The sequence below is a fragment of the Phyllostomus discolor genome, chromosome 8 (genome assembly GCF_004126475.2).
Source record: "Phyllostomus discolor isolate MPI-MPIP mPhyDis1 chromosome 8, mPhyDis1.pri.v3, whole genome shotgun sequence".
Taxonomy (NCBI): domain Eukaryota; kingdom Metazoa; phylum Chordata; class Mammalia; order Chiroptera; family Phyllostomidae; genus Phyllostomus; species Phyllostomus discolor.
Window position 1 is genome coordinate 95,288,681 of NC_040910.2, and position 24,469 is coordinate 95,313,149.

At 38.2% G+C, this 24,469-nt stretch overlaps 1 protein-coding gene across 6 annotated transcripts in view; it reads left to right on the forward strand.

The window, feature by feature from the left end:
* The window catches only part of TRIM37 (tripartite motif containing 37), an 89,290-nt gene that overhangs the window by 46,247 nt on the left and 18,574 nt on the right, over positions 1-24,469 (forward strand). For all 6 annotated transcript variants that reach the window (XM_036033652.1, XM_036033654.1, XM_036033653.1 and 3 more), the window contains 5 exons: positions 995-1,210; positions 2,231-2,367; positions 7,734-7,819; positions 15,002-15,196; positions 19,454-19,762. In XM_036033652.1, coding sequence (XP_035889545.1) covers positions 995-1,210; positions 2,231-2,367; positions 7,734-7,819; positions 15,002-15,196; positions 19,454-19,762 — 943 coding nt within the window. The remainder of the gene's footprint in view (positions 1-994; positions 1,211-2,230; positions 2,368-7,733; positions 7,820-15,001; positions 15,197-19,453; positions 19,763-24,469) is intronic.

Consider the following 24,469-nt stretch of genomic DNA (forward strand, 5'->3'; position numbering starts at 1 on the left):
ATTCTGTAGAAAAATCCACTTACCTTGTTCTTTATCCTTAACCATCTTTGAACCTCTAATTCTCTGCTATTCAATAGTCATGAGTCACATATGGCTATGTAAACATAATTAAAACAAAAAAAATTTTCAGTTCCTTAGGTGCACTGACCACATTTTAAATGCTTGTATTGGCCATTGCATATAAAAACATTTGCATCACTGCATAAAATTGTATTACAGCCCTGGCTGGTGTGGCTCAGTAGATTGAGCACCAAGCTGTGAACCAAAGGGTCACCAGTTTGATTCCCAGTCTGGGCACATGCCTGGGTTGCGGGCCAGGTCCCCAGTTGGGGGTGTGTGAGAGGCAACCACACATTGATGTTTCTTTCCCTCTCTTTCTCCCTCTCTTCCCTTCTGTCTAAAAATAAATAAAAAATTTTTAAACAGTTGTGTTACAGTGATGCTATAGTTTGAGGTTATCTCTGTGTTTCTTTCAGTGACTTTTGTATTTCTCTTCTCTGTGCTGTCTTGAATTTAGAGGATTCAAACCTATAGAACAACTGAAAGTTGCCACATCTCAAATCCTCAGCATTGTTGAACTGAACACTGGGGAGGGTCAGTTAATTTTTATTTTACAGGGTTGACTAAATTATGTAAGGAATGTTTCTTTTTGCCAATGGAAAATGATACGGGGTGGAAGGTTTGAAGTGCCAAGAGTGGTTAATAGATGAGGGAGGAAAACATGAATGAATACATACTTTCAGAGGTTTTCATGTTAAATGTGACACTTAAGACTGTTTCTGTTTATGTAGAGTTTGCTAAGTGTATGCGTAGCTTAGACTGGATAGGAGAAGGATGAGAATAAATTGGGCGGGGGTTTTTTGTCATAGATTTCTCTATAAGCAGAAGATCTTGAGAGAGATGGTACAAGAAATGGTTTTAGGAACATACGAATATATTTTACTTTAAAAATGCTTATGACTCATGTTTATTTGTACTGTTTTTGTCTTAAAAGAGACTTACTATTGAGTTATCTCGAACTCAGAAATCAAGAGATTTGTCACCGCCAGCTAATCATCTTAGCCCCCAAAATGACGACACTCCCGAGGCACGATCCAAGAAGTCCGGGCCCGGTGCTGACGTCCTTCTCCCAGACGGTCCTACTTCAGCTTCTGTAAGAGAGGCCAAGGAGGATGAAGATGAGGAGAAGATTCAGCATGAAGATTATCATGTAATAATAATTAGACCAGTGTTAGATGTGTGTTTGGTAATATGATGTAGGGGATCAGTGTGCTGAAAGTCTTGTCTGTTTATTTTTATTATTAGTGTATGCCCTTTTGGAAACGTTAAGTCAGAAGTTGCTGAATCAACATGTTGTAGGGTTTTAAAATTAATTTACTGTAGAAAATTACATTCCACCAAATAAGCTGTGATGTGCATTCTAGAACCTATATAGGTTGTGGATTTTAAAAATGTGTTTTATTTCCATTCACTGAAACTAGTAAATACCTTACTGTTGCGTATGTAGATAGATGATTTATGATTCGGGAAATAGCCAGGTTTTGTCCCAGCTAAACAATACCCAGATTGAAAATTCAAGGACTAGCCAGGTAAGAAGTGGTTGTTTTTGTTTAAAGTAAGACGGAGATGCAGAGACAGCTTTTTGAGACTTCAGGTATACATTACAGTGGAGTCATCAGGGAGAGAGACTGAAGACAAGTTTAAGGTATTGACAAAACAGCATATTTAAGGAGGTTATTAGGTGTTGTAAAGGAGCCACTCAGGTTAACCTTTTGATAGGATGAGGTGGAGGAAGGGTAGGATGGAGTTTACAGGGAGGACAGCTGAAAGTTGGGGGGATTTATGTTTACTTGTAAGTATTGTGTGTGTGTGTGTGTGTGTGTGTGTGTGTGTGTGTGTGCATATCAGTAACAGGGTTTTACAATGACCTTGCAGGTACTAGGTTAGGGAAGATTTGAGAAATGATCATTTGGAATGGTACTCTGTATGGAGTCTTACTGAAAGCTGACACGGAATATATGAAGCATTTCTGGTTACATTGAGGGCCAAGCTGATTGGCAGCAATAAATTATTAGTAGTACTAGGTAATGTGGTCATGAGATTTTCTCTACAGGGCTCAGCTTCCTAGGCGCGGGAGCAGAGAATTCAGAGGATTACATTATTGTTTGGTGCTTGGGCTGTATTGAACTATTCTTTGAGATTAAAATCTTATTTCTTTGCGTTGTTCTAGCATGAGCTTTCGGACGGGGATCTGGATCTGGATCTTGTTGGCGAAGATGAAGTAAATCACCTCGACGGCAGCAGCTCCTCTGCCAGTTCCACGGCCACAAGTAACACGGAGGAAAATGACATTGATGAAGAAACGATGTGAGTGTCGCACACGAACCCCTGTTAAAAACCACCTGAGGGACCGATATTAGAAGCATATTAAATAGGGCTGAAAGTGGGGATAGTTAGCATATTTTCTTGATAATCCTTATAAATAAAGTGTCCTTTTGAAGGAAGGACTTGAATTCGTTTCCTCTCTGTCATCCCTGGGTTCCAAGCTGAGTTAATTTTGGTTTTAACTTACAATTTTGCAATTATTTAATATTTAAGAAAAGTTGCTGAAATATTAACCAAGAATTCCCCTATTTAAAAAAACTGCCCAGATTCCTTTCACAAATGGTAATGTTTTTGTTTTGTTATGTTTCTCTTTTTTTCACTCTCATATGTAATTTTTTTGAGACATTTGAGATTAGGTGTGTGTACTTCTCGTTATATACTTCCTAAAAACAAGTATGTTTCTTTTGTAACTATAGTACAGTTACCGAAATCAGGAGGTTAAAATTGCTGTCATACTACAGTCTGGCCTTTTGTAAATTTTGCCAGTGATGTCCTTTGGTCCAGGACGCCATGCAGGGTCACACATTGTACACGTTGCTTTCAGTTAAGTCTCTTCAGCCTGTCCCAGTCTGGGCCACTTAGTCTTCTTTTATTTTTTCTTCTCCTCATTTGTTTTTCATGACTTTGCCACTTTTGAGAAATAGAGAGCAGGTATTTGGTAGAAAGTTGTTCAATTTGCAGTAGTCTGATGTTTCCTCACAATTAGATTGAGCTTAAGCACTTACGGGAGGAATGCTACAGAATTAGTGGTATAGCCTTTTCAGCACATCATGAGGGGGAAGTGAAGGGCTTGGGTCTGCAGTCTGTACCACTAGGGTTGATTAATTTAGACGCTTGGTTAATACGATGTTTGCCAGGTTTCTCTGCAATTATGACTTTTCCCTTTGTAATCAACAAATATCTTGTGCAGACATTTTGAAACTGTAGACATATTTTTCTCATTGTACTTTTGTCCATTCATTTATTCATTTTAACATCCATTGGTAGTCCTAGCTTGGGAAAGATTACTGTGTTGATTGCTAAATGATGATCCCATTATTCACTCTGCATTATTAATTGGAATTCTACTTTATGGAAGAGCTTTCCCCTCTGCCCCATTAATTAGTTGATTAATATCATTGATATGGACTTGTGGATTCTTTTATTATTAAATGGTTTAACCCATTTACTGTCGTGATTTATTGCTCAGATTATCCAAGACTTAGCCAATGGGAGCCTGTTAAAGAGCTGACTCCTGTGTCTTTTTGAGATGTTCTCCTCATTTTTTAAGTACTTTCTTATTTTCTGGCACTATTAAGACATTCCAGGTTCATCTTGTAATTTATCTGTTCCAGCCCTGGCATCAGCTAGTTCACAAAAGTAAGGTGAGAGAGAGTATTAACTCCCTCTGTGACCTTGCTTCATTCCCACACATTACCTCAAAATGAGTTGTTTTCACTTACTGTACTCCCTAGCCTATGTGGCAAATTGTCTAAAAGGGTTAATTAGTCAAAATGCGAAGCCTAAGTACCTTTAAGCCTCCAAATCAGAAATCATTATTGTAGTGATACTTCTAGACATTTAAAACTCAATGGAATTAACATGAAAAATTCTTTTGAATGGTGATTTTGTAAAGTTTAATCCACCTTGCTAATAGGTAGATTAAATATGTAGTTCTATCTGAATTACTTTTTTTTTAAGATTTTCAAATTTTATTTATTTACTTTTAGAGAGAAAGGAAGGGAGAAAGAGAGAGTGTGAGAGATTTGGTTGCCTCTTGCACACCCCCAACTGGGGACCTGGCCTGCAGCCCTGGCATGTGCCCTGACTGGGAATATAACCAGAGACCTCTTGGTTCACAGGTCGGTGCTCAATCCACTGGGCCACACCAGCCATGGCTGAATTACTTTTTATTTGACTGTTAGGTCTCTTGACTTTTCAAGGTTGTTTGAAGGCAGTTGGATTTTACATAAAACTAGAAAACTAGTTTTATGTAAAACTAGAAAACTACATAAAACTAAAAAAATTCTTTTTTAATAGGTGTTTGATTATTTCTATCTATCTGTGTGTCTAGATGGATATACATCTAGACAGATGTTCATCTTGTAGATTATCTACAATAATATCTTGATTCAGACTATTTTTTATAGTTTCATGGAAATAGCACAGTTAATCGTGAGCTATTTTGAGCACTTTAGGGAATCCTAAAGTATGAGATCTTAGAAAGTAAGTTAAGAGTGGTTTCTTTCTTTATAGAGGCAGAAAAATAGGCATATAGTTTGTTTGCATAGTGATTATTATAAACAGCTTTTAATTAACTAGAACATATTTATCAAGTAGGCCTCTTTTTCCTTCTGTCTGCTCTTTTACTCTTTCCCTCCTTGGTCTTTCTATAGTAGTACTACATATTTTATTCCTGCTGTTTATTTTTTTCTCTTCACTTTGAAATAATTATAAATTCACATGCAGTTGTAAAAAACAATAGAGATCCTATATATCCTTCACCCAGTTTTCCCCAGTAGTAAATAACATCTTGTAAAACCATAGTGTAGCATCACAGCCAGGACATAGATGTTGGACCGTCGAGATACAGAACATTTCCATCACACGCATCCCTCTTGTTGTGCCCCTCTATACTACACCCACTGTCCCCCTACTTCAGTCACCTCCCAGCCACACTCCCCTGCCACTCCCCATGGGCTCCTGTGTTCCCCATTTCTGTAATTTTGTCAAAAGAATACTGCATCAGTGGAATACTGCACCTTTAGGAAGTGTCCTTTTTCACATTGCATAGTTCTCTGGAGATTCATTCAGGCTCTTGTTTCCTGTAATCCTGAGTAGTAGTCTGTATTGTGGACATACCATAATTTGTTCAACCATTCACTGGTTAAAGGCCATCTGGATTGTTTCTGGTTTGGGTTATTATGAATTAAGCTACTATAAGCATTCATGTATAGGTTTTTTAAATATGAATGTAAATCTCTATTTCTCCAAGATAATGCAACTACCATATTGTATGATAATTGAATGTTTAGTTTTTCTTGAAAAACTAAACAGTTTTCCAGAATGTTTGTACTATTTTGCAATTCCTGTGAATAGTGTATGAGTGATCTGCTTTCTCTGACTCCTCACCAGCATTTAGTGTTGTGACTGGTTTTTATTTTAGCCATTCTGATAGGTTTTTAATGATACCTCATTGTGGTTTTAATTTGTATTTCCATAATGGCTAACAATGTTGAACATCTTTTCATCTGCTTAATTTGCCATCTGCATATTCTTGGTGAAATTTCTCATTGTGTCTTTTGTCTGTTTTCTAATTGGATATTTTTAATTGTTGAGATTTTTAATTATGGTAAAATACATATAACATAAAATGTGCCATTATAACCTTTGTAAATTTAATAAATTTATTTAACAAGACATTTGATTTGAAGGAAAAACTATCTAGGATTCATTTCTTTTTGCTTTATTTTTTTACCTTTTTTTTTTCCATTACCATTTAACCTCCTTACAGCCTCCCTTCCCCCTGCAGTCGGCACACTGTTGTCCGTGTCCAGAGTCCTTTCTCCTTTTTGTTCGATCCCTCCACCCCCAACCTCCCCACCTCCAGTAGCTGGTGAGCCTGTTCTGTAATTATGAGTCTGTCTCTATTTCACTTGTTAGTTCAGTTTGTTCATTGGATTCCACCTATAAGTGAAGTCCTATTTGTCTTTCTCTAACTGGCCTATTTCACTTGGCATAATGTTCTCCGGGTCCATCCATGCTGTCACAAAGGATAAAACTTTTTTTCTTTTTTTACAGCCGAGTTGTGTTCCATTGTGTAAATGTCCCATAGTTGTTCTATCCACTCATCTACTGATGGACACTTAGGCTGCTTCCATACCTTGGTGATTGTAAATAATGCCGCAGTGAACATAGGGTTGTTCATGTTCTTTCAAATTAATGTTTCCAATATTTTTGGGTATGTTCCCAGAAGTGGGGTCACTGGGTCAAAACACATCATCCAGGGCGGATTTTTGGATTTTAAACCAACTTCACATTGCTGGGATAAATTTCACTTACCTTCATGTGTAATTGTCTTTATGTTTTTGTTTGTTTGTTTTTTAAAAGATTTTATTTATTTATTTTTAGAGAGGGGAAGGGAGGGAGAAAGAGAGGGAGAGAAACATCAATGTGTGGTTGCCTCTCACATGGCCCCCACTGGGGATGTGGCCTACAACCCAGGCATGTGCCCTGGCTGGGAATTGAACCTGCGATGCTTTGGTTCGAAGCCCCTGCTCAATCCACTGAGCTACGCCAGCCAGTGTCTTGATGTTTTGCTGGATCTTGTTTGAGAGCCTTTTTGAATGCTTTAATGGTGTTATACATTTCTTTATGACTCTTTTACAACCTGCATCTCCCCCAGGAAAAACTTTGAGCTACAGTTCTGAAGCTGGAATGAGTACAGAGGTGTGCAAATTTCTCCCACTTAGAAGATAAACCAGTAGTGGGTGGAGGAATAGGGGCTGTTTCCTCCAATCTTTTCAGTTTGTCTTCTCAGGCCTGGACCTCTGCTTTGTGAAAGAACTGAGGCAAAGGTGACCTAGGCCCCAGTATTCTCAGTGCACTTGTCACTGAATTGGGAGGGGAGGAAGGAAGGAGAGCGGTCTTGGTTCTGGTACCACAAGTACCACAGATTCATTGTTCTTACCAAATTTTACTACATTTTCTTGAGATGTTTTTCATTTGCTCTGTGCTCTTAGAACTCCATTGCCAGTCTTTAAATGGTTCAAACAAATTTCACCAGTGTCATTGGAGAGCAGGTCTGCAGAGCTTTTCATGCTGTCAAGCTGGGAGTGGATCTTGAGACTTTTTTAAATACCCCAAACTGGCATTGATTAGTGCTGTTCCATATAGTACTTTGTCATTTAGAATAAAAATAAAGGAATAGTGGTTTTTGGTATGAGAGACTTTGTGAGGACTTTGATAGGAGGTAACACCATTTTCTGTGAAATCTATTTTAAGAAAATAGTATATGCAGTAATTTGAATATTTTTTTAGTCTTAAAATGTAGTGTTTTAAGCCTAATTTACTGCCATTAAGTTACAAATTCTATAAAGCTGTAATCTCTTCTGCTTTACAATGGTTCTCAGATTTTCTCTTCTAAAAGTTAAATGTTGCCAAGTTGCCTTGGTACTTTTTAAAGGTAATTTGACTATTAATACTACTTATACATGTGATAAGTACAAAAGTCTTTTTCTTCATTTTTGTATTTAAAAATATCCTGTCTTCACAGGAGAAAGCTATGCACTATTGTTAAAAATTCACTGAAGTGTGACAAATAATGTTAATTGTGCTCTGTGGGAATAATGAGTGTTGTGTATTCTTAGGTCTGGAGAGAATGATGTGGAGTACAACAACATGGAACTGGAAGAGGGGGAGCTCATGGAAGATGCGGCTGCTGCAGGACCGGCAGGTACAGAGGCCAAGCCCACAAGCCATTCTGCCTTCTCTCTACTCTCTTCTGACAGTATCATATTTTAATATGTGGCAGCCATACTCTATATGGCTCGTGGTGTTGGAAGTGCTATGTTTTGTACATTGACTTTAGAGTATATTACTAAGGTATTTAAAACAATAATAATAGCTAACATTTGGTATGTGTTCATATGTACCAGGCACTATGCAAGAAGCACTTTGTGTACCTTATCTCATTTACTTATAAAATTCTGTGAGGTTTTAGGCTACTGTCTTTCAAAACAGCCTCTCATATGGGTTCCTTGTGTCCATTATTGCTCCCCTTCATTCTGTTACTCATGAGTTCAAAATGAGTTTTTTCCCTTCATTAATGTCTCATCATGTCACTTCTCTGCTCAGAAACCCTTCATTTGATTCCATTTACTTATAGGGTCACGTCCAAACTTGTTAGTGTAGTACACAGGCCCTTTATGTGCTGCTGCTGCTTATTTCTTTAGCCTTTACCTCTCACACTCCTCTGCATGTTTTTCAGCTCATCAGGTGTGCCATGGTAGCTCACATCTTGACTTCCCAACATGTTGTTTTTTCTACCTTCGCTTTTATTGCATTTCTTCCTGGAAGTCCTCCTTGGCTGCTTGCCCTGGGTATCTTTTCTGCTCTCTCAAATTAACCCCTTAGAGCCTATTTAACCTGTATGGGGGGGACCCCCCAAAAAGTCAAATTATCTTGTGGAGGTCAGGCCCCTCATAGTACAGGTTTCCCCCACTAGGTGAGTGTTCTAGGAACCCGTCTGTATCGGTGTACCAGTTGGAGTTGTTGTGAGAGGCTGCGTTGGGCTTCAGTGGATTTTTTTTTTAAGACTCTCAGTGAGTTTGCCCATTTCATGCTCACGATGGGTGATTGAGGAGTGCCCCTGCCCACACTGTGCTGAGTGCTCAGCAGTGTTGACCAAAAATGGTGTGACCTCCGTGCCCCACCTTCCCTATTCATCCATTCTCAGCCCAAGTGACCTTTTTTGTTTCCTTGGATGAAAAAAGTCCTCAACAGAAAACATTTTGCATTTTGCCGATGTGGAAGAGGTGAAACAAAAAACAGCAGAAGCATTGAAATTGATGAGTTCAAAAACTTGTTGTGAGTGGTGGAAAAAATGTCTCAATAGGTGTATTGCATCAAATGGAGAGTACTTTGAAGGTGACTAAAGTTTAAACATGTAAGGAAAAATACACAGCTTTTTATAAACACCGGGTTTTTGGGGTCCCCCTTGTATTGAACATTCTAATTGCTTATGTAGCTGCCCATTTTGTCTTTCCCCTCTGAACTCCATGAAGCCAAGGTGATGTGCACGTTAATTAATTTTGTATCCCTAGCACTTAACGGTATAATAGGGATCACTTAATATTTGTTGAGCTAAATGTTGAGTAAATATACTTTATTACTAAGTTTTAAGTGTAATTTTCAAGGTTTTAAATAGTACCAAAAAATTCAGAGGCTGTCTTGGTATAAAATAGATAGTGTATTAAGTCAAAGTTACTGAAGATATTTCAGCCTTTTTTTTTTTTTTAAAGTTAAACTTGTGATTTCCTCTCTTAAACTATGTTCTAGGGAACTTCTTGTACATGGCATTTTTAAATACCCTGGGTAAACTAGAGGTTATATTTTTGAATTAATTTATTTATTCATTCACCAAATACCTACTGAGCCCTTAACTGGAACTGGATCCTGTTTTACTTTCTGGAGCTACAGTACTGAATGCAAAGGTGTCCCTGCTTTCATGGCCTCTGTGTTCTGTAATCCTGAAATTATAATTTACCTGTTCAATGAATATTTTTTGAGTACCCATTATAATACACAAAATTCTAGGTGCTAAGAATACAATAGTGAATCAAGCAGTTAATTTTTATTTTGTGCTTTGGGGAATTTTATACATTTGTTAGGCATTTGTTGAATTTCTTCCCTATTTTAAGATTTCTGGAAAATACAATGAAAAGGACTTACTCTTAAGTAATTTATAAGCCGAAGGTGTATGGATATATGAACTATATATAACTATAAGACAGTGCACATACAAAAGAATTTCTTTGTACTTGTGTACTCCCTCTTTCAGGAGGTGGGGCGTAGCTCTCCACCCTTTAATGTAAGCTACACTTCGTGGCTTGCTTCCAGATTGCACAGTGTGAAAAGGGAGGGGGAGTGGCAACCGACTCTGCCAGGGAGATCTGGCAAACACCATCTCGACCAGGTTATCAGATTTGGAATCATCAGCATCGTAGTGTGAATAGCACATGTCCTTGTTGTGAGGTGTTGCAGAGGTGCCCTTACATCTGTCGTCATCCCCAAAACCCTTAAGCACAGCCTGACCATGAGGAAAACACCACATAAACCGCAATTTAGGGACATTTTATGAAATATCTGACCAGTACTCTTCAAAACTGCCAAGGTCATAAAAAGCAAGAAAAGTCTGAGAAACTATCACATATCACAGATCAGAGGAACCTAAGGAGAAATGATCAACTAGATGTGATTTGCTATTTTGGTTGGGACCCTGCAACACAAGGATATCAGAGAAAAATTAATGAAATACAAATAAAGTTTGGAATTCAGTTAAAAACATTTATATTGGTTTATTAGTTGTCATAAATATACCATAGTAATGAAAGATGTTAACAGTAGGGAAACTGAATATGGGATTTACAGAAACACTGAATCTTTTCACTTTTTCTGTAAATCTAAAACTATTCTAAAAATGTAAGTAAACACAAGGTAGATTAGGGATGAGTTGAGGCTGAGTGTGGAATGCATTATCATCAGATGTTCATTATGGAAGGTCCATTTCAAACCTGTTACTGATAATTTGGAACCACACAGTCATCTAAAGAATCATGTCAATTAAGATGTTAAGTTGTTCATTACACAGGAAAAGAGCTTTCTTATACAGAAGCTAGGAATAAGGTGAAATTCTAATTTTATTTTATAGGCAGTATTAAATAAGATGATGGCTTGAAACAAGAGTGATTTAGTGATTCAGGTGGCCACATTTCCATAAAAATAGCATTGTCTATTCAGTTATTTTCATTTAGTTACAAGAGAATTTATGTTTAAATCTGTGCCAAAAGATTGTAAGTATCGTTCTAATCTAGAACATTATCCAGTTGAATCAGCTGAGTAGTAAAAATCTGTTCTATATTTATAAGTCATATATAATTTATGAGACAGTTTAATAATACTTCTTAATTAAGAACTCATAGTTCTCACTGGGCTGTATAACACACTTATAAAACAAATTGACATTATGTGAGGTTATTACTCAAAACATCTGTTATTTCAGATTAGGAATTTTTAAGGTCACTTGTTCCACAAATGTTTAGTGAATGCTCACTAGGTATCAGCCATTTTGTTGTTTGTTGGGATTAAAAGATGAATGAGCACCACTTTTCCTAAGTGAGGAACCAGCACTAGCACTAGTCATTGCAAAACTTTGTGATTGTAAACGCAGATATGGGGATGACGCCGATATCTGCAGTGAAGAGCTACTTGGGAACCGGTGAAAAAAGGCTTCAGGGAGGTAGTGATGCTTGATCTTGCTTTTAAAAGATAAGCTAATGGTTCATAAGGGGAGCAGGAAAATCAGTGAGATAATATAAAGGCATTCTACGCAGAATATGCAACATTGTTCCTTTTAGGAACTTTGGATAATTGAGACTTGAGTTTTAAATGGGGTCGGGTCAGTGTAAGATTGGTAAGCAGGAACAAGGTCATGTAATGGAAGGTCTTACTTGCTAGGCTAAGGAGTTTGGATTTTTTTCAGTGGAACCACTAAAGGTCTTTAAAAGTGAATGTGATCAGATTTGGTTCCATAGTGGAAGATGAATTAAAGGTGAAGTAGACAAAATTAGCTAGAAACTTCGGAAATATTACAGGAGGGAAAATTATGAGGGCCTAAAACAGGGCACTATCAGGAGGGGTGGAGAAGAGCAAGCCTTTTTAGATGTGTTAGACTCCGTAGGACTTGGAGGCTATAACTGGTTGGGTTGGGATAGGTGAAAATGTGCAGATGACTCCTAAGCTTCTAAGCTAGGCTGTACCATTAATTAAGATAGTCCGGGAGCAGAAGATAAATATAATCTATTGGATCTGTGTAGATTTTGAGCGGCCTGCGAGACTCCCAGGTGTCTGTCTTCAGACCCCATCTACCTAATTGCTTAGAAGATCTCAGGCAGTCTGGTCTAGAGCTACATGTTGATTTTTTTAATACCAAACATAATTTTTATTAATCAGAATAAATGAGTTAAAAATCCCAAAGACTCGTCCATAATATATAAGTCTACAAATCAATCAGAAGAAGATAAGACAAACTTGTAGGGGAAAAAGGGGGAAAAGACTGGAATAGACACTTTGCAAAGGAGGTTGTTCAGGTGGGCAGTACCTATCTTAAAAGGTGTACCGGGCCTCTTTCTTCAGAGAAAGTGCATTGTGTGTCCCTGGAGGAACTCATGAATTTACATATCCTACCTGGAGTTTGTTGAGCTAAGCTCCTTGGATGGGTAGATTAATATTTTCATCACATGTAGGGAATTTTCAACCATTTTCCCTCAAATATTGCTCCTCCTCTTCCAGTATGTGTGTGTTGGCACACTTGGTGGGGTACCACAGGGACCTGAGACTGCTTATTCTCCTCGTTCCATAATGAGGAGATGCCAAATAGAAACCACACCCACTATAATAGTATTTTAAAAACTGGCAGTACTAAGTGTTGGAAGCATGTGGAGAGATGGAAACTCTCGTGCCCTGCTGGCTAGGACTGAACATTGATACCACCACTTTGGAAAACTCCTGGGCAGTAGGTGCTAAAGCTGAACACACACATACCAGTGTTCCCCCAGCTCCAGCAGAAATGTGAGCTGCTGCCAGTTTGTTCTCACAAGAATATTTGGAGTAGCATTGTTCCTTTTTAGGTGTTTTTTGTGCTTTTTGTTTTTAATTTAAGGAAAAATGTAATTGATAATGAAGTAAAGGACATGGAAAAGTAGAGCAGATGACTACAAGGTAGTTGGGGAGGGGCTCAACTGTGCAGGACCTTGACTGTCGTGCTAGTGCACACAGGTGCTAGAGTATAGCCAAGAAGCTGCTCGGTGTGGTGTTGCAGCAGGATGGATCTGTCTTGGCTCAGGAGGGAGGAATCTGTCACTGATCCGTTTGCTTTGTCCTGAGGTGTTTTATATTTTCTCTTTGTGTGCTTCAGGAGCAGTTATCTGCTTATAATTTTCAGTAGCTTTATTCTTTGTGGCCAAAAGTTAGAAGCAACCCAGACTCTTTCCCAATAGAATAAAGAAATTGGATGTATTCATATTGTAGGATGCTGCATAGTAATATAGATGAATCTCATAAACATAATGTTGAACAAAGAAGCAGAATATAAGAGTATGTCCATACTTTTAATAATACTGCATTTATATAAATTTCAAAACAAGCAAAAATAATCTATGGTATTTAACGCAGAATGGAGATTACATTTGGGGAGGAAGATTAATGAACAGTTTGAGGAGGCGTGCAGGGGAGGTTCTTGGGTGCCAGTATTTGGGGAACATTCTTCAGGCTGTATACTTAGGTCGTAGACACACACATACCCCACATCCCACAGTGGTGGCTACTCCCAGAGAGGGAAGCTGCAAATAGATGCCAAAGTCTTCGATGCCTGTGGATGCACACCACAGTTGAGTAGAAAGGATGGGGATATGGAAAGTGAGGGAGTAGCCAAACGGCATAAACCACAAAGGAAAGGAGTTTTTGCTCGTTGGTGAGGATGATGGCCTAGAAGGGCAGTGAGGAACAGGAGAGAGCATGCTAACGCTCCTTTCTATACTATGGGTTTTAAAGAACCAGATTCCATTGCATTACATGCCATACAGTGGGCTACTGACCTTATTTACTTACTACTCAGAATCACCCGAGTAGTGATTCTTTTTGGAAAAAGGTCTTGGATCCCACTTGTGTTCTCATTCAGTACATCTGGAGTGGAGCCCAGGAATCTAATTTTAAAAACTCCTTCAGCTCTCTGATGCACAGCCTGATTTGGCAACTCCCTAATAAAGGAGAAGTGTTAAGAAACAGTTTCATGGTGGAAGGAGATAGTTTTCTGCCAATTTTAACAGGAGTTCCAGAAGGTACAGAGACTGGGAAGAAAAATTAGTAATGGAATGATAATCCTTAGAAGAGGAAGAAGTAGGAGAAGGTAAAGTCATGAGGATATGACTACAGATGAAAAACGTGAAATAATTACCCCAAAGCTTCTGAATAATTGAACTTTACTCCTACGTTGTTTCCATCTCTCCTACGTTGCACCTCTTTGAAACACTCATAAGTACTCAACTTGATTATTTTGTTATTTTTACATTACCATTGCACATGCTTCTTCAGGTAACATTTTAAAGGTTGTGTTTCTTTAGAATATATTTAAATTGCTTTAATAAAAGTCAATTTTAACCAATATTTTCATACTTACTACTTGCTAGGCATTATAGTAAGCACTAGAGAAAAGTCAGGTGGTTTCCTTAGCTTAAAACAGGGGTGTCACACTCATTTTCACCGGGGGCCACATCATCCTCGCGGTTGCCTTCAAAGGGCAGAAGGTAATTCTAGGACTGTGTAAATGTGACTACTCCTTAACTAGGGGCAAGGAGTTCGGTGCTGCCGCCAGGTAGAGACAAAGTGCCGGACCAGATAAAACAAGGTGGAGGGCCGGATTCGGCCTGCGGGCCTTGTGTTCGCCACCTGTGGCTTAAAGCTTAGTGCAGTATAGGTGATATAAATGTGACAAGCTGGACAAAAAGTCTGCCAAACTGTCGTGAGTTTACAGCTTTCTGTCCAAAGACCTGGAGATTTCTGTTTTGGTGTCCAGCTTGGGATCTGTTATACCACGGGGATCTACTTCCAGGGCTCAGGATGAGGTTGAAGGTTGCTCCTGAATTGTGGGCAGTGACAAGGCCAGTGTGTAGTCACTGTGCTTGTATGCACCTCTCTGGCAGTCCGGTTTCTTCTGTGTGTTTCTCACCATGAAAACCAGCTAAGAGATGGGTCCACAGACAAGTATTCAAACATTACCCAGTTTAATTTTTTTTTAAATATACTTAAATTCATGCAAACATATATATAGCATGCATTGTCTGTATTATTTCTTTTGCAGGTAGTAACCATGGCTACGTAGGTGCCAGTAGCAGAATGTCAAGAAGAGCACATTTGTGCTCTGCTGCTACCAGTAGTTTATTAGACATTGATCCTTTCATTTTAATACATTTGTTGGACCTAAAGGACCGGAGCAGCATGGAAAACCTGTGGGGCTTACAGCCTCGCCCGCCTGCTTCACTGTTGCAGCCCACAGGTACAGTATTTAACGGCGGTTTCCTCTCTTTTGTGGTTGCCCAAAAGAACTCTTGAATTTTAATTCAAGTAGATCATCTAAGAGTTGGAATATAGTATGTTTCTGTAGCAAATTGACATTTCATTGTTCAATTAATTTTTTTCTTGTTCAAAGGTGTTTTGGGCAAAAATGTCAAAATGCCTGTAAGAAGGTTTTTTAAAATATGATTTTGTTCTGTAAATTGTATATGTAGTTGACAGTTTGATCCATATGAAGTATAGGTTTCCTCTTTGTGAATGGAGTTAGGGTTTTGCAGACTTCCTGAGTACCAGGACTTCCAAGTGAAACTGACTAAATTGAACATAGAAAAAGATGGCTTACTCATACTTTGGTGTTGAGTAGCCGAAAAACCCCTGCCAGTTAGCAGCAGTATTTTAAGTGCAAGGGTTATTTGGTGAAGAGAAACTGCGTTTGTGTTACTCTAATATAGTGCACACACGTATGAGAGGTAGAGCCCAAGTCAGACTTTTTGAAACTCTCAGGCTTAGTCATTTTCAGTAGCTAATAAGGATTTACTTCTAAATCACACATTTTAAAAACCACTTTTGTTGGAAAGCTTTTAAAAGTATACTGAACATTTTTCTACCTTCTTAAACAATGGTATTATACAAAGTAAATCAGTGATTTAGAATAGTGATTTTAATGTTTGGGTTTTTTGTTTGTGTTTTGTTTTGTTTTGTTTTATTGTTCAAGTACTGTTGTCTCTTTAAAGCAGTGGGGCTCATTTCTCAAACACAGTCCAACCAAGGTAGAGCCTCAGTGTAGAGAACAGAGAACTAGAGCTCCTCTGGTGGCGGGTGGATGCAGGGTCTGGGTTATGTAGGCCCCTTCCTTCCTGAGGTAAACTTTCTACAGACTTCAACCAGGTGGTGAAACAACCGCCTTTTATCTGTGATCCAAGTACATTTTGTATTATACTGGTTCTTTTGTAGCATTCACCACATTGTGCATAATTTCCTCTTTTTTTCCTGAGGCATTTTTATTATAGAATACCTGAAAAATACAGAAAATTATAAAGAAGAAAATAAAAGCCACACATAATTTTTGTGATCAACAAATACCTTTTTTAAAAAATACTTATCACATTGGCAAAGGTTTCGCCTAAATTGTAACCAGTATTTGCAAAGAACTGGTGGAACAGACAAGTTTTGGTTCTGTAGGTAGGGGTGTGTGTGTTTAACCTTTTTGAAGGAAAGTTTTGTAGTAAGTTTAAAATATTTCTATCCTTTAATCATGTTTTATTTTTAGGGGTATATTCCAAAGAGTTTGAAACTATCCAACAAATATAGGGTGGGGCAAAAGTGGATTTATAGTTGTTTGTATGGACAATAATTAATAGTAATACAAGAATAAACTCTTATGTTTTACATACTCACAACTGTAAACCTAATTTTGCCCCACCCTGTACAATTAGGGCTGAAAAATTACAATTTAGCCATGCAATAGCATATTTTATAGATGGGCAAAGTCATTTTTTTAAACAATTTTATTTTTTTCAGAGAGTTGGGAAAGAGAGGGAGAAAGAGAGGGGGAGAAACATCAATGTGTGGTTGCCTCTCATGTGTCCCCAACCAGGGACCCGGCCCACAACACAGACATGGGCCCTGATGGAAAATCGAACCGGCAGCCCCTTGGTTGCCAAGCCAGCTCTCAGTCCACTGAGCCACATCAGCCAGGGCGAGTCACATTTTTGAAAGCCATTCAGTGTCATTGGGAAAAAAAAGAATGCAAAACATAGTAAGATCTTCATTCTCCAGAAAGTTAGTTTTCTATATAAAATTAATGGCATAAATGAGATGGCCTGAGTTTCAAATCTAGGTGATTAAAATGCTGATGTTAAGGAGGTTGGGAGGACGAGGGCAATAGAGAAAGAGCAAGTCTTGGATTTAAATATCTTTGAATTTGACGTACCAGTGGGATATCTAAGTAAAGATGCCCAGAGTAAACAGCTAAAAATTAAGAATTGGAATATAGACAGTTATTTCCCTAAACTAAGGAAGTAAAATTGCAAAAGAGAGATTTTCAAGAAAATTTTAAAAAGAAAAGGGCCAAGAACATAATCGTGGTGGACATCTGTTTTTGCTGAGTATGAGGAAGATGAGCCAGCTGTGGAGCCCTGGTACAGGACAAAAGCCCAAGAGGAGAGAGTCATGAAAGCCAAATGAAAATAGCCTACCTGTGAGAGGGTATTAAAACCTAACACTGCAGAAAGACCCATCTTTCTTTTTATTAAAATGCTTTCTTGGGTTTCAGTGTTATTTTGGTTCGTTGTGTATTTTTTCCTTCTCGGTCTGTATGGCTTACATTTCTTTTTCTTGTCTTACTGTGTTAGCTGGGAAGATACTGAGAAGGAGTGGTAAAAGGGACGTCCTTGCCCTGTTACTGATAATAGTGGGAAAGCTTCGAGTTTTTCACCATTAAGTAGGTTTTTTTATGATGTTGAGAAGGTCTCTTCTGTTCTAGTTTTCTAAGAGTGTTTTTTTTTTTTAATTCATGAGTGAGTATTGCGTTTTATTATAGTAATACTGGCCTCACAAACTGAGTGGGGAAGTGTTTTCTGTGCTTATTTTCTCTGAGATTGTAGGGACTTGGTATAATTTCTTTAAATGTTTAGTAGACTTCACTAGTGTGATGCTTTCTGTTTTAGAAATTTATTAATTGTTGATTTAATTTCTTTAATAGCTATAGGCCTATTGAGATTGTCTCTTCTTGTGTGAGTTTTGGCAGATTATCTTTCAAGGAATTGGTCTGTTACATCTGGATTTGTTGTCATAGAGGTGCTCACAATGGTCCTTTCTTCACCTTTTAACATTTATTCTTTTGTATTGAGTAAGCATCTGTTATCTCTCAGATTCATTTTGATTTCAAAAATACCTCTTTTTTCCTTCCTGCAGTAGAAAATGTATTTCCCTTTTGCCTCTCATTTTAGTATTTAGGTAGGGTGAGAACAGGTTAAAAACAACTTTAGGTACTTTGGGAAGAAGGAAAACATTGTTACTTTAGTGACTGCAGACTCAGTGACAGGGACCTAGTCTTTCTTTTTTTCTTTTTTTAAGATTTTATTTATTTTTAGAGAGAGGGAAGGGAGGGAGAAAGAGAGGGAAAGTAACATCCATGTGTGGTTACCTCTCACACGCCCCTACTAGGACCTGTCCCGCAATCCAGGCATGTGTCCTGACTGGGAATCAAACTGGCGGCCTTTTAGTTTGCAGGCCAGTGCTCAGTCCACTGAGCCACAGCAGCTAGGGCAGGGACATGTTCTTATAATGTTCCATGGCACTTAATAGGTGCATCTACATTGGATAATACTTCAGTAAATCAACTTTTTTTAAAAAAAGATTTTATTGCCCTGGCTGGTGTATAACTCAGTGGATTGAGCACCGGCCTGTAAACCAAAGGGTTACCAGTTCTATTCCCAGTCAGGGCACATGCTTGGGTTGCTCTGGCCAGGTCCCCAGTTGGGGATGTGCAAGAGACAACCACCACACATTGATGTTTCTCCCTCTCTTTCTCCTTCCCTCTCTCTAAAAATAAATAAAATATTAAAAAAAGAAAAATATAAAATATTTTATTTTTAGAGAGAGGGAAAGGGAGGGATAAACAGAGGGAGAGAAACATTGATGTAAGAGAGAAACATCAATTATTTGCCTCTCGTATGCACCTTGACCAGGGACCAAACTCACAACCCAGGCATGTGCCCTGACCAGGAATCGAACTGGCGGCCTTTTGCTTTGTGGAACGACACCCAATCAACTGAGCCACACTGGTCAGGGCAATAAATAAATCAACTTTTTAAATTTATTAGAATATTTATATTTTTATATACTATAATAATTTTTTACTAAGTATTTGGCAGTGTTTTAAATGATGAGCATAATAAAACCTCAGTGTAGAAAATTTGAGAAAAATAGAGAAGTGTAAAGAAGAAAGCAGTCAGTGGAATAGTTTTGTAAACTTTTAGAGTTAAATATATAATACAGATTTGAGTGGTTATAATGTGAACAGTATTCTAATTTTGAAGGTATGAATAAAGTTAGGATATTTGTGACTATCTTTATTTTCATTAATGGCATTTAATACATTTATTTATTATTGATACCACCTAAAGCATTGTAGTTTATTTACAGATCAAATTTGCATATTTCACAATGCAGAATGATTTCATGAATGCTGAAGTCTGTGTTAATATGAGTTCTCTCTCTCTCTCTCTCTCTGAAGCCTCATATTCTCGAAAAGATAAAGATCAAAGGAAGCAGCAGGCAATGTGGCGCGTTCCCTCTGACTTAAAGATGCTAAAAAGACTCAAAACTCAAATGGCTGAAGTTCGATGTATGAAAACTGATGTAAAGAATACACTTTCAGAACTGAAAAGCAGCGGCGCTGCTTCTGGAGACACGCAGACAAGTCTTCTGTGTGCTGACCAGGCAGCCCTGGCTGCATGTGGAACCGACAGCTCGGGCAGGTTACAGGACTTAGGAATGGAGCTCCTGGCAAAGTCATCCGTTGCCAGTTGTTACATACGAAACTGTAAGTGAAAAGATCCTGTTAGAGTCATTTCTCCACATGTAATTTGGGAAGCTAGAGAATGGGTTATTTTCAGAATGGTAGTACTTAAAAATCTCTCTTACAGTGAATTAATACATACAGCCTTGTGTCCCATCTGAAACAAACTATGTTTCCTCCTGTGTAATCGAGCTCTCGATTTATTGATTTTGCTAACTTTTATCGATTGCTTATTCTGTACTGGGCAGTAAATAACACAAAATCCTTAACACATGTGGATCTTTCGTTCATGTATTTATCCGGTGGGAATTTGCCATTAACATGGGTAGACAAGTGCCGCGAGGGAAACAACAGAAGGGCGGGCGGAAAGGAGTGTGCTCCTTCAGTGAGGGTGGGCAGAGAAAGTCTCTGAGGAGGTGGCATTTGCACTAAGGCCTGAGCAGAGACTGTGGGAGCAGCGTTCAGGGTGAAGGGCAGAAAGTGCAGAGCCACTGATAGAGGATTTACTCTGCCTGTTTGAAGACTTGATTGAAGATCAGTGAACACAGCAGAGGGGAGAGTAACAGGAGGTAAGTCAGAGGTAGGCAGGTCTAGTCCAGGTAGGTTTTTGATAAGACCTCCATAGAGAGTTTTGTGTTTTGTTATTTTAGGAGGAAGTGTCTAGAGAATATAAATGGGGAGGTATTTATGATCTGATTTACCTTTTACAAAGGTTACTTTGTGTGTTGTGTGCAAAAGGGCTGAGAGTGGGAGTTGTAAGACCAGTGAACAGCCTGTAACAATAGCTTGTGTGAACTATGGTGGCTTATCCCGGAGTCACTACGGTGGGTAGATGGACTTGCTCATAGTCTAGCAGCCTTTCTTGGCTGAGGTTCCCATCTTTCTTAGTTCTCCCAAGGATGGTATATAACTAACACTATTTTAGATACATAGAGAAAGACCTTAATCCATTACATGCAGTGGATAATTTTAGACCAGGAGGCCTTAATTCTTTCCCATAAGCCTAATAAAGAAAGGCTGGGTGGTGTTTTAGGGAAAGAAAGAAAACTAAGAATGATGTCTTAGTTTTTGGGCTAGGAAACTTATGTCTGGTGGTGTCACTGAGATGCAAATCAAATACGGAAGAAGAAAGTGTGAGGTTTGGGAGGAGGTAGGAGCGGGGAAGTCAGCAGTTTTTTTAAGCTTGCTAGATTTGAGAGGTCTGCTAGTAAACCTAGAAAAATGTCTGGTAGGCAGATGAATGGTACGTAAACCTGAAACTTGAGGTCAGAAGCTGGATATCAGCAGTTGAGAGTCAACAGTATCAGATGTTTAAAACCAGGGGCTGAATAAGATCAAATATGGAGGGAGTTCAAATGGAGAAGAGAAAATGAGGCTGTGGGGCACTTAAACATTTAAAGTCCTGGTAATGGATGGGGGAGCCCAGCAAAGGATGAAAATAGCAATCATTGAGATACTAGAAGGGAAAATATCTCAAATATGTTAAAAATGCATCTCAGAAAGAAGTGGAATGGTTATACCATTGAGAGTGTGTGTAGCAGAATGAATGAAGTCAGAAACCGGAGCATGATTGCGCAGCTCTGCCGAGTTTCACAGTGAATCGGGTGGTACCTGGAGGGAGTGTGGGGTCAAGAAAGTTTATCTGTGTGTCTTATTATGGTACAATATGCATAACATAAAATGTATCATTTTAACTATTTTTAAAGGTACAGTTCATTGGCATTTAAATACATTCACACTGTTGTGCAAGCATACAGCTGTCTTTCTCCAGAACTTTTTTATCTTTCCAAAGTGAACCCTGCTCATTCCTCCTTTCCTCCAGCCCCTAGTAACCACTATTCTACTTTGTGTTTCTATGAATTTGACTATTCTAGTTATCTCATAAGTGGAATCATACAGTATCTGTCCTTTTGTATCTGGCTTCTTTCACTTAGCATAATGTCCTCAAGGATCATTTATGTTGTAGCGTGTGTCAGAATTCCATCGATTGACTGACTGGGGAGGGGAGGGAGAAAAGAGGGAAGAAACATCAGTGTGTGGTTGCCTCGCCTGTGCTCCCTACTAGGAACCTGGCCCACAACCCAGCTGTGTGCCCGAGACCAGGAGAATTCCCTTCACTTTTATGGCTGAGTAATATTAGTGTGTGTGCGCAGGCACACCACCACTTTTTTGTTTATTCACTCGTCTTTTGATGGGCTCTTGGGTTGGTACTTTTTGGCTACTGTGAATAATGTAGCTATAAACATTGGTGTTATCTCTTCAGGACCCTGCTTTCAATTTTTTTGGACATATATGCTGGAGAGAAATTGCAAGATATGTGGTAGTTCAATTTTTAATTATTTCAGGAACCACCATATTGTTTTCCATAGAGGTGGGACCACTTTGCATTCTCACCAGTAGCGCACAGGGTTCCAGTTGCCCCACATCTTCCCCAACATAGGAGTGAAGTGATGTGTCATTGTGGTTTCAGTTTGCACTTACATAATGATTAATGACGTTGAGTATCTCTTAATGTGTTTATTGGCCATCTGTATCTTTTTTAGAAAAATGCCTATAAAGTCCTTTGCCCATTTTTGCATTGGGTTGTTTTTAGTTTTAACAGTTCTCTATATATTCTGGAACAGTATATGGTTTGCAGATACTTTCTCCTGTGGGTTGTCTTTTCAGTCTGTTGTTAATGTCCTTTGACTAAAAGTTTTTAATTTAAAGGAAGTCCAGTTTATCTGTTTTTTTTCTTTGTTGCCTGTACTTTTCATAGTCCAAGAAAACATTGCTAAACCCAGTGTTTAAAAGAGCTTTTTCCCTGCGTTTTCTTCCAACATTTTTATAATTTTGGCTTTTATATTTGTAAATGTCTTGGATCCATTTTGAGTTATTTTTGTTTTATTCCTTTTTTAGAGATGGAGGAGGAAGGGAGAAAGAGAGGGAGAGAAACATCCATCTGTTGGTTGCCTCTTGCATGTGCCCCACCTGGGAACCAGGCCTGCAACCCAGGCATGTGCCCTGACCAGGGATTGAACCAGTGACCCTTCACTTTGCAGGACGATGCTCATCCAACTGAGCCACGCCAGCCAGTGTTGAGTTAATTTTGTATGTGACATCAGATAAGGGTCCAACTTCATTCTTTTGCATGTAGATTTTCAGCTTTCCCAGCACCATGTTGAAAGCTTTTTCTTTCTTCATTGAATGGTCTGGATACCCTTGTTGAAAATCATTGGACCATATTATACGAGGGCTTATTTCCGGGTTCTCACGAGTGTTTATTAAAACAAGATCTATTAATGCTTAGTGCTGCTGGCAGTAATCCAGCAGAAATGAATAGGAGAAGGGATAATTGCCAAATACATAAAATTCTTCTAAAATAAGGATAGGATTCAGTAGAAAATGAATAAAGGTTATGATTAAGCCATTAACATAAGAAATACAGATGGACAACAAACATATAAAAAGATAGTCTCTCTAGTCATCAAGGAAATGACAATTTCAAATCAGTAAAAATAATGCTTTTTGGATTGACTTTCTATAAAATACTTTGTTACATATTTTTACAAATAATTCCCCTTATCTCTTGTTTTTGCTTGTTTTCTGCTAAACACAAAGTTTTTAAATAGACAAATCTATTAATAGTATTTGTGGTTTTGAGTTTAATGTTTTTATTTGGAAGGCCTCTTTAATTCCAAGTTTATAAAAACAATCCTGCCATGGCTGGTGTAGCTCAGTGGATTGAGGGCTGACATGTGAACCAAAGGGTCGCCTGTTTGATTCCCAGTCACGGCACATGCCTGGGTTGTGGGACAGGTCCTCAGTTGGGGGCATGTGAGAGGCAACCACACATTGATATTTCTCTCCCTCTCTCTCTCTTCCTTCCCCTCTCTCTAAAAATAAATAAAGTCTTTTTAAAACAACAGTCCTTATTTTCTTTTGGTAGTATTTTATTTTTAAATTTTTTACATTTAGATCATTCCATAAATAATTTTCATGATGATGTATGAGGTAAGTCGGTGATTCTCTCCACCCTCTCCCCCTAAAAGAAACATGTTTTTTAGAGTAATCCACTTGTCCAGCAATATAAAGTGAATCTTTTATCTAGACCAAATTCCCAAATTTGCATGTTTCTGTTTTTAAATTTGTTTATTGATGATGAACCAGGTGAAATTGCCAGTATGCAGTTGTTTTTTACCTACAAAAACAGCGATTCAATACCGTTCAACCGGATATTTGTTGCAGTTTATATCAGACCCACACCTTCTTTTAGCTACTATAGGTTCATAATTTGTAATACTGTGATATGTTTGCCTTCATTCCATTTTTGTTTTCACAGTGTCCTTGATGGTTCTTATACATGAACTCTTCCAGAAAAAGTTTTGACTGGAATTGCATTACATTTAGTTATATTTAATTTGGGGAATTGACATCTCTTCAGTAATAAACTCTTCATATCTAGGAATGTGGTACTTTATTTCATTTCTTCAGGTCATGTGTTATATACATACAGGGAAGGACAGCAGTAGGGTTACAGCTGTTTGTATGGAACATAACAATATTAAATAAAAACCCAAGAATAGACTCTGTTTTGTGTGCTCAAAACTATAAACCTACTTTTGCCCCATCCTGTATACTTTTTCAGAGTTTTCGTTTTCTTCGTATAAATTTTGTATATGTCTTGTTACATTTATTTCTGGATATGTTATAATTTAGGTTGTACTTGTGAATGGAATTTTTCTCCCTCAT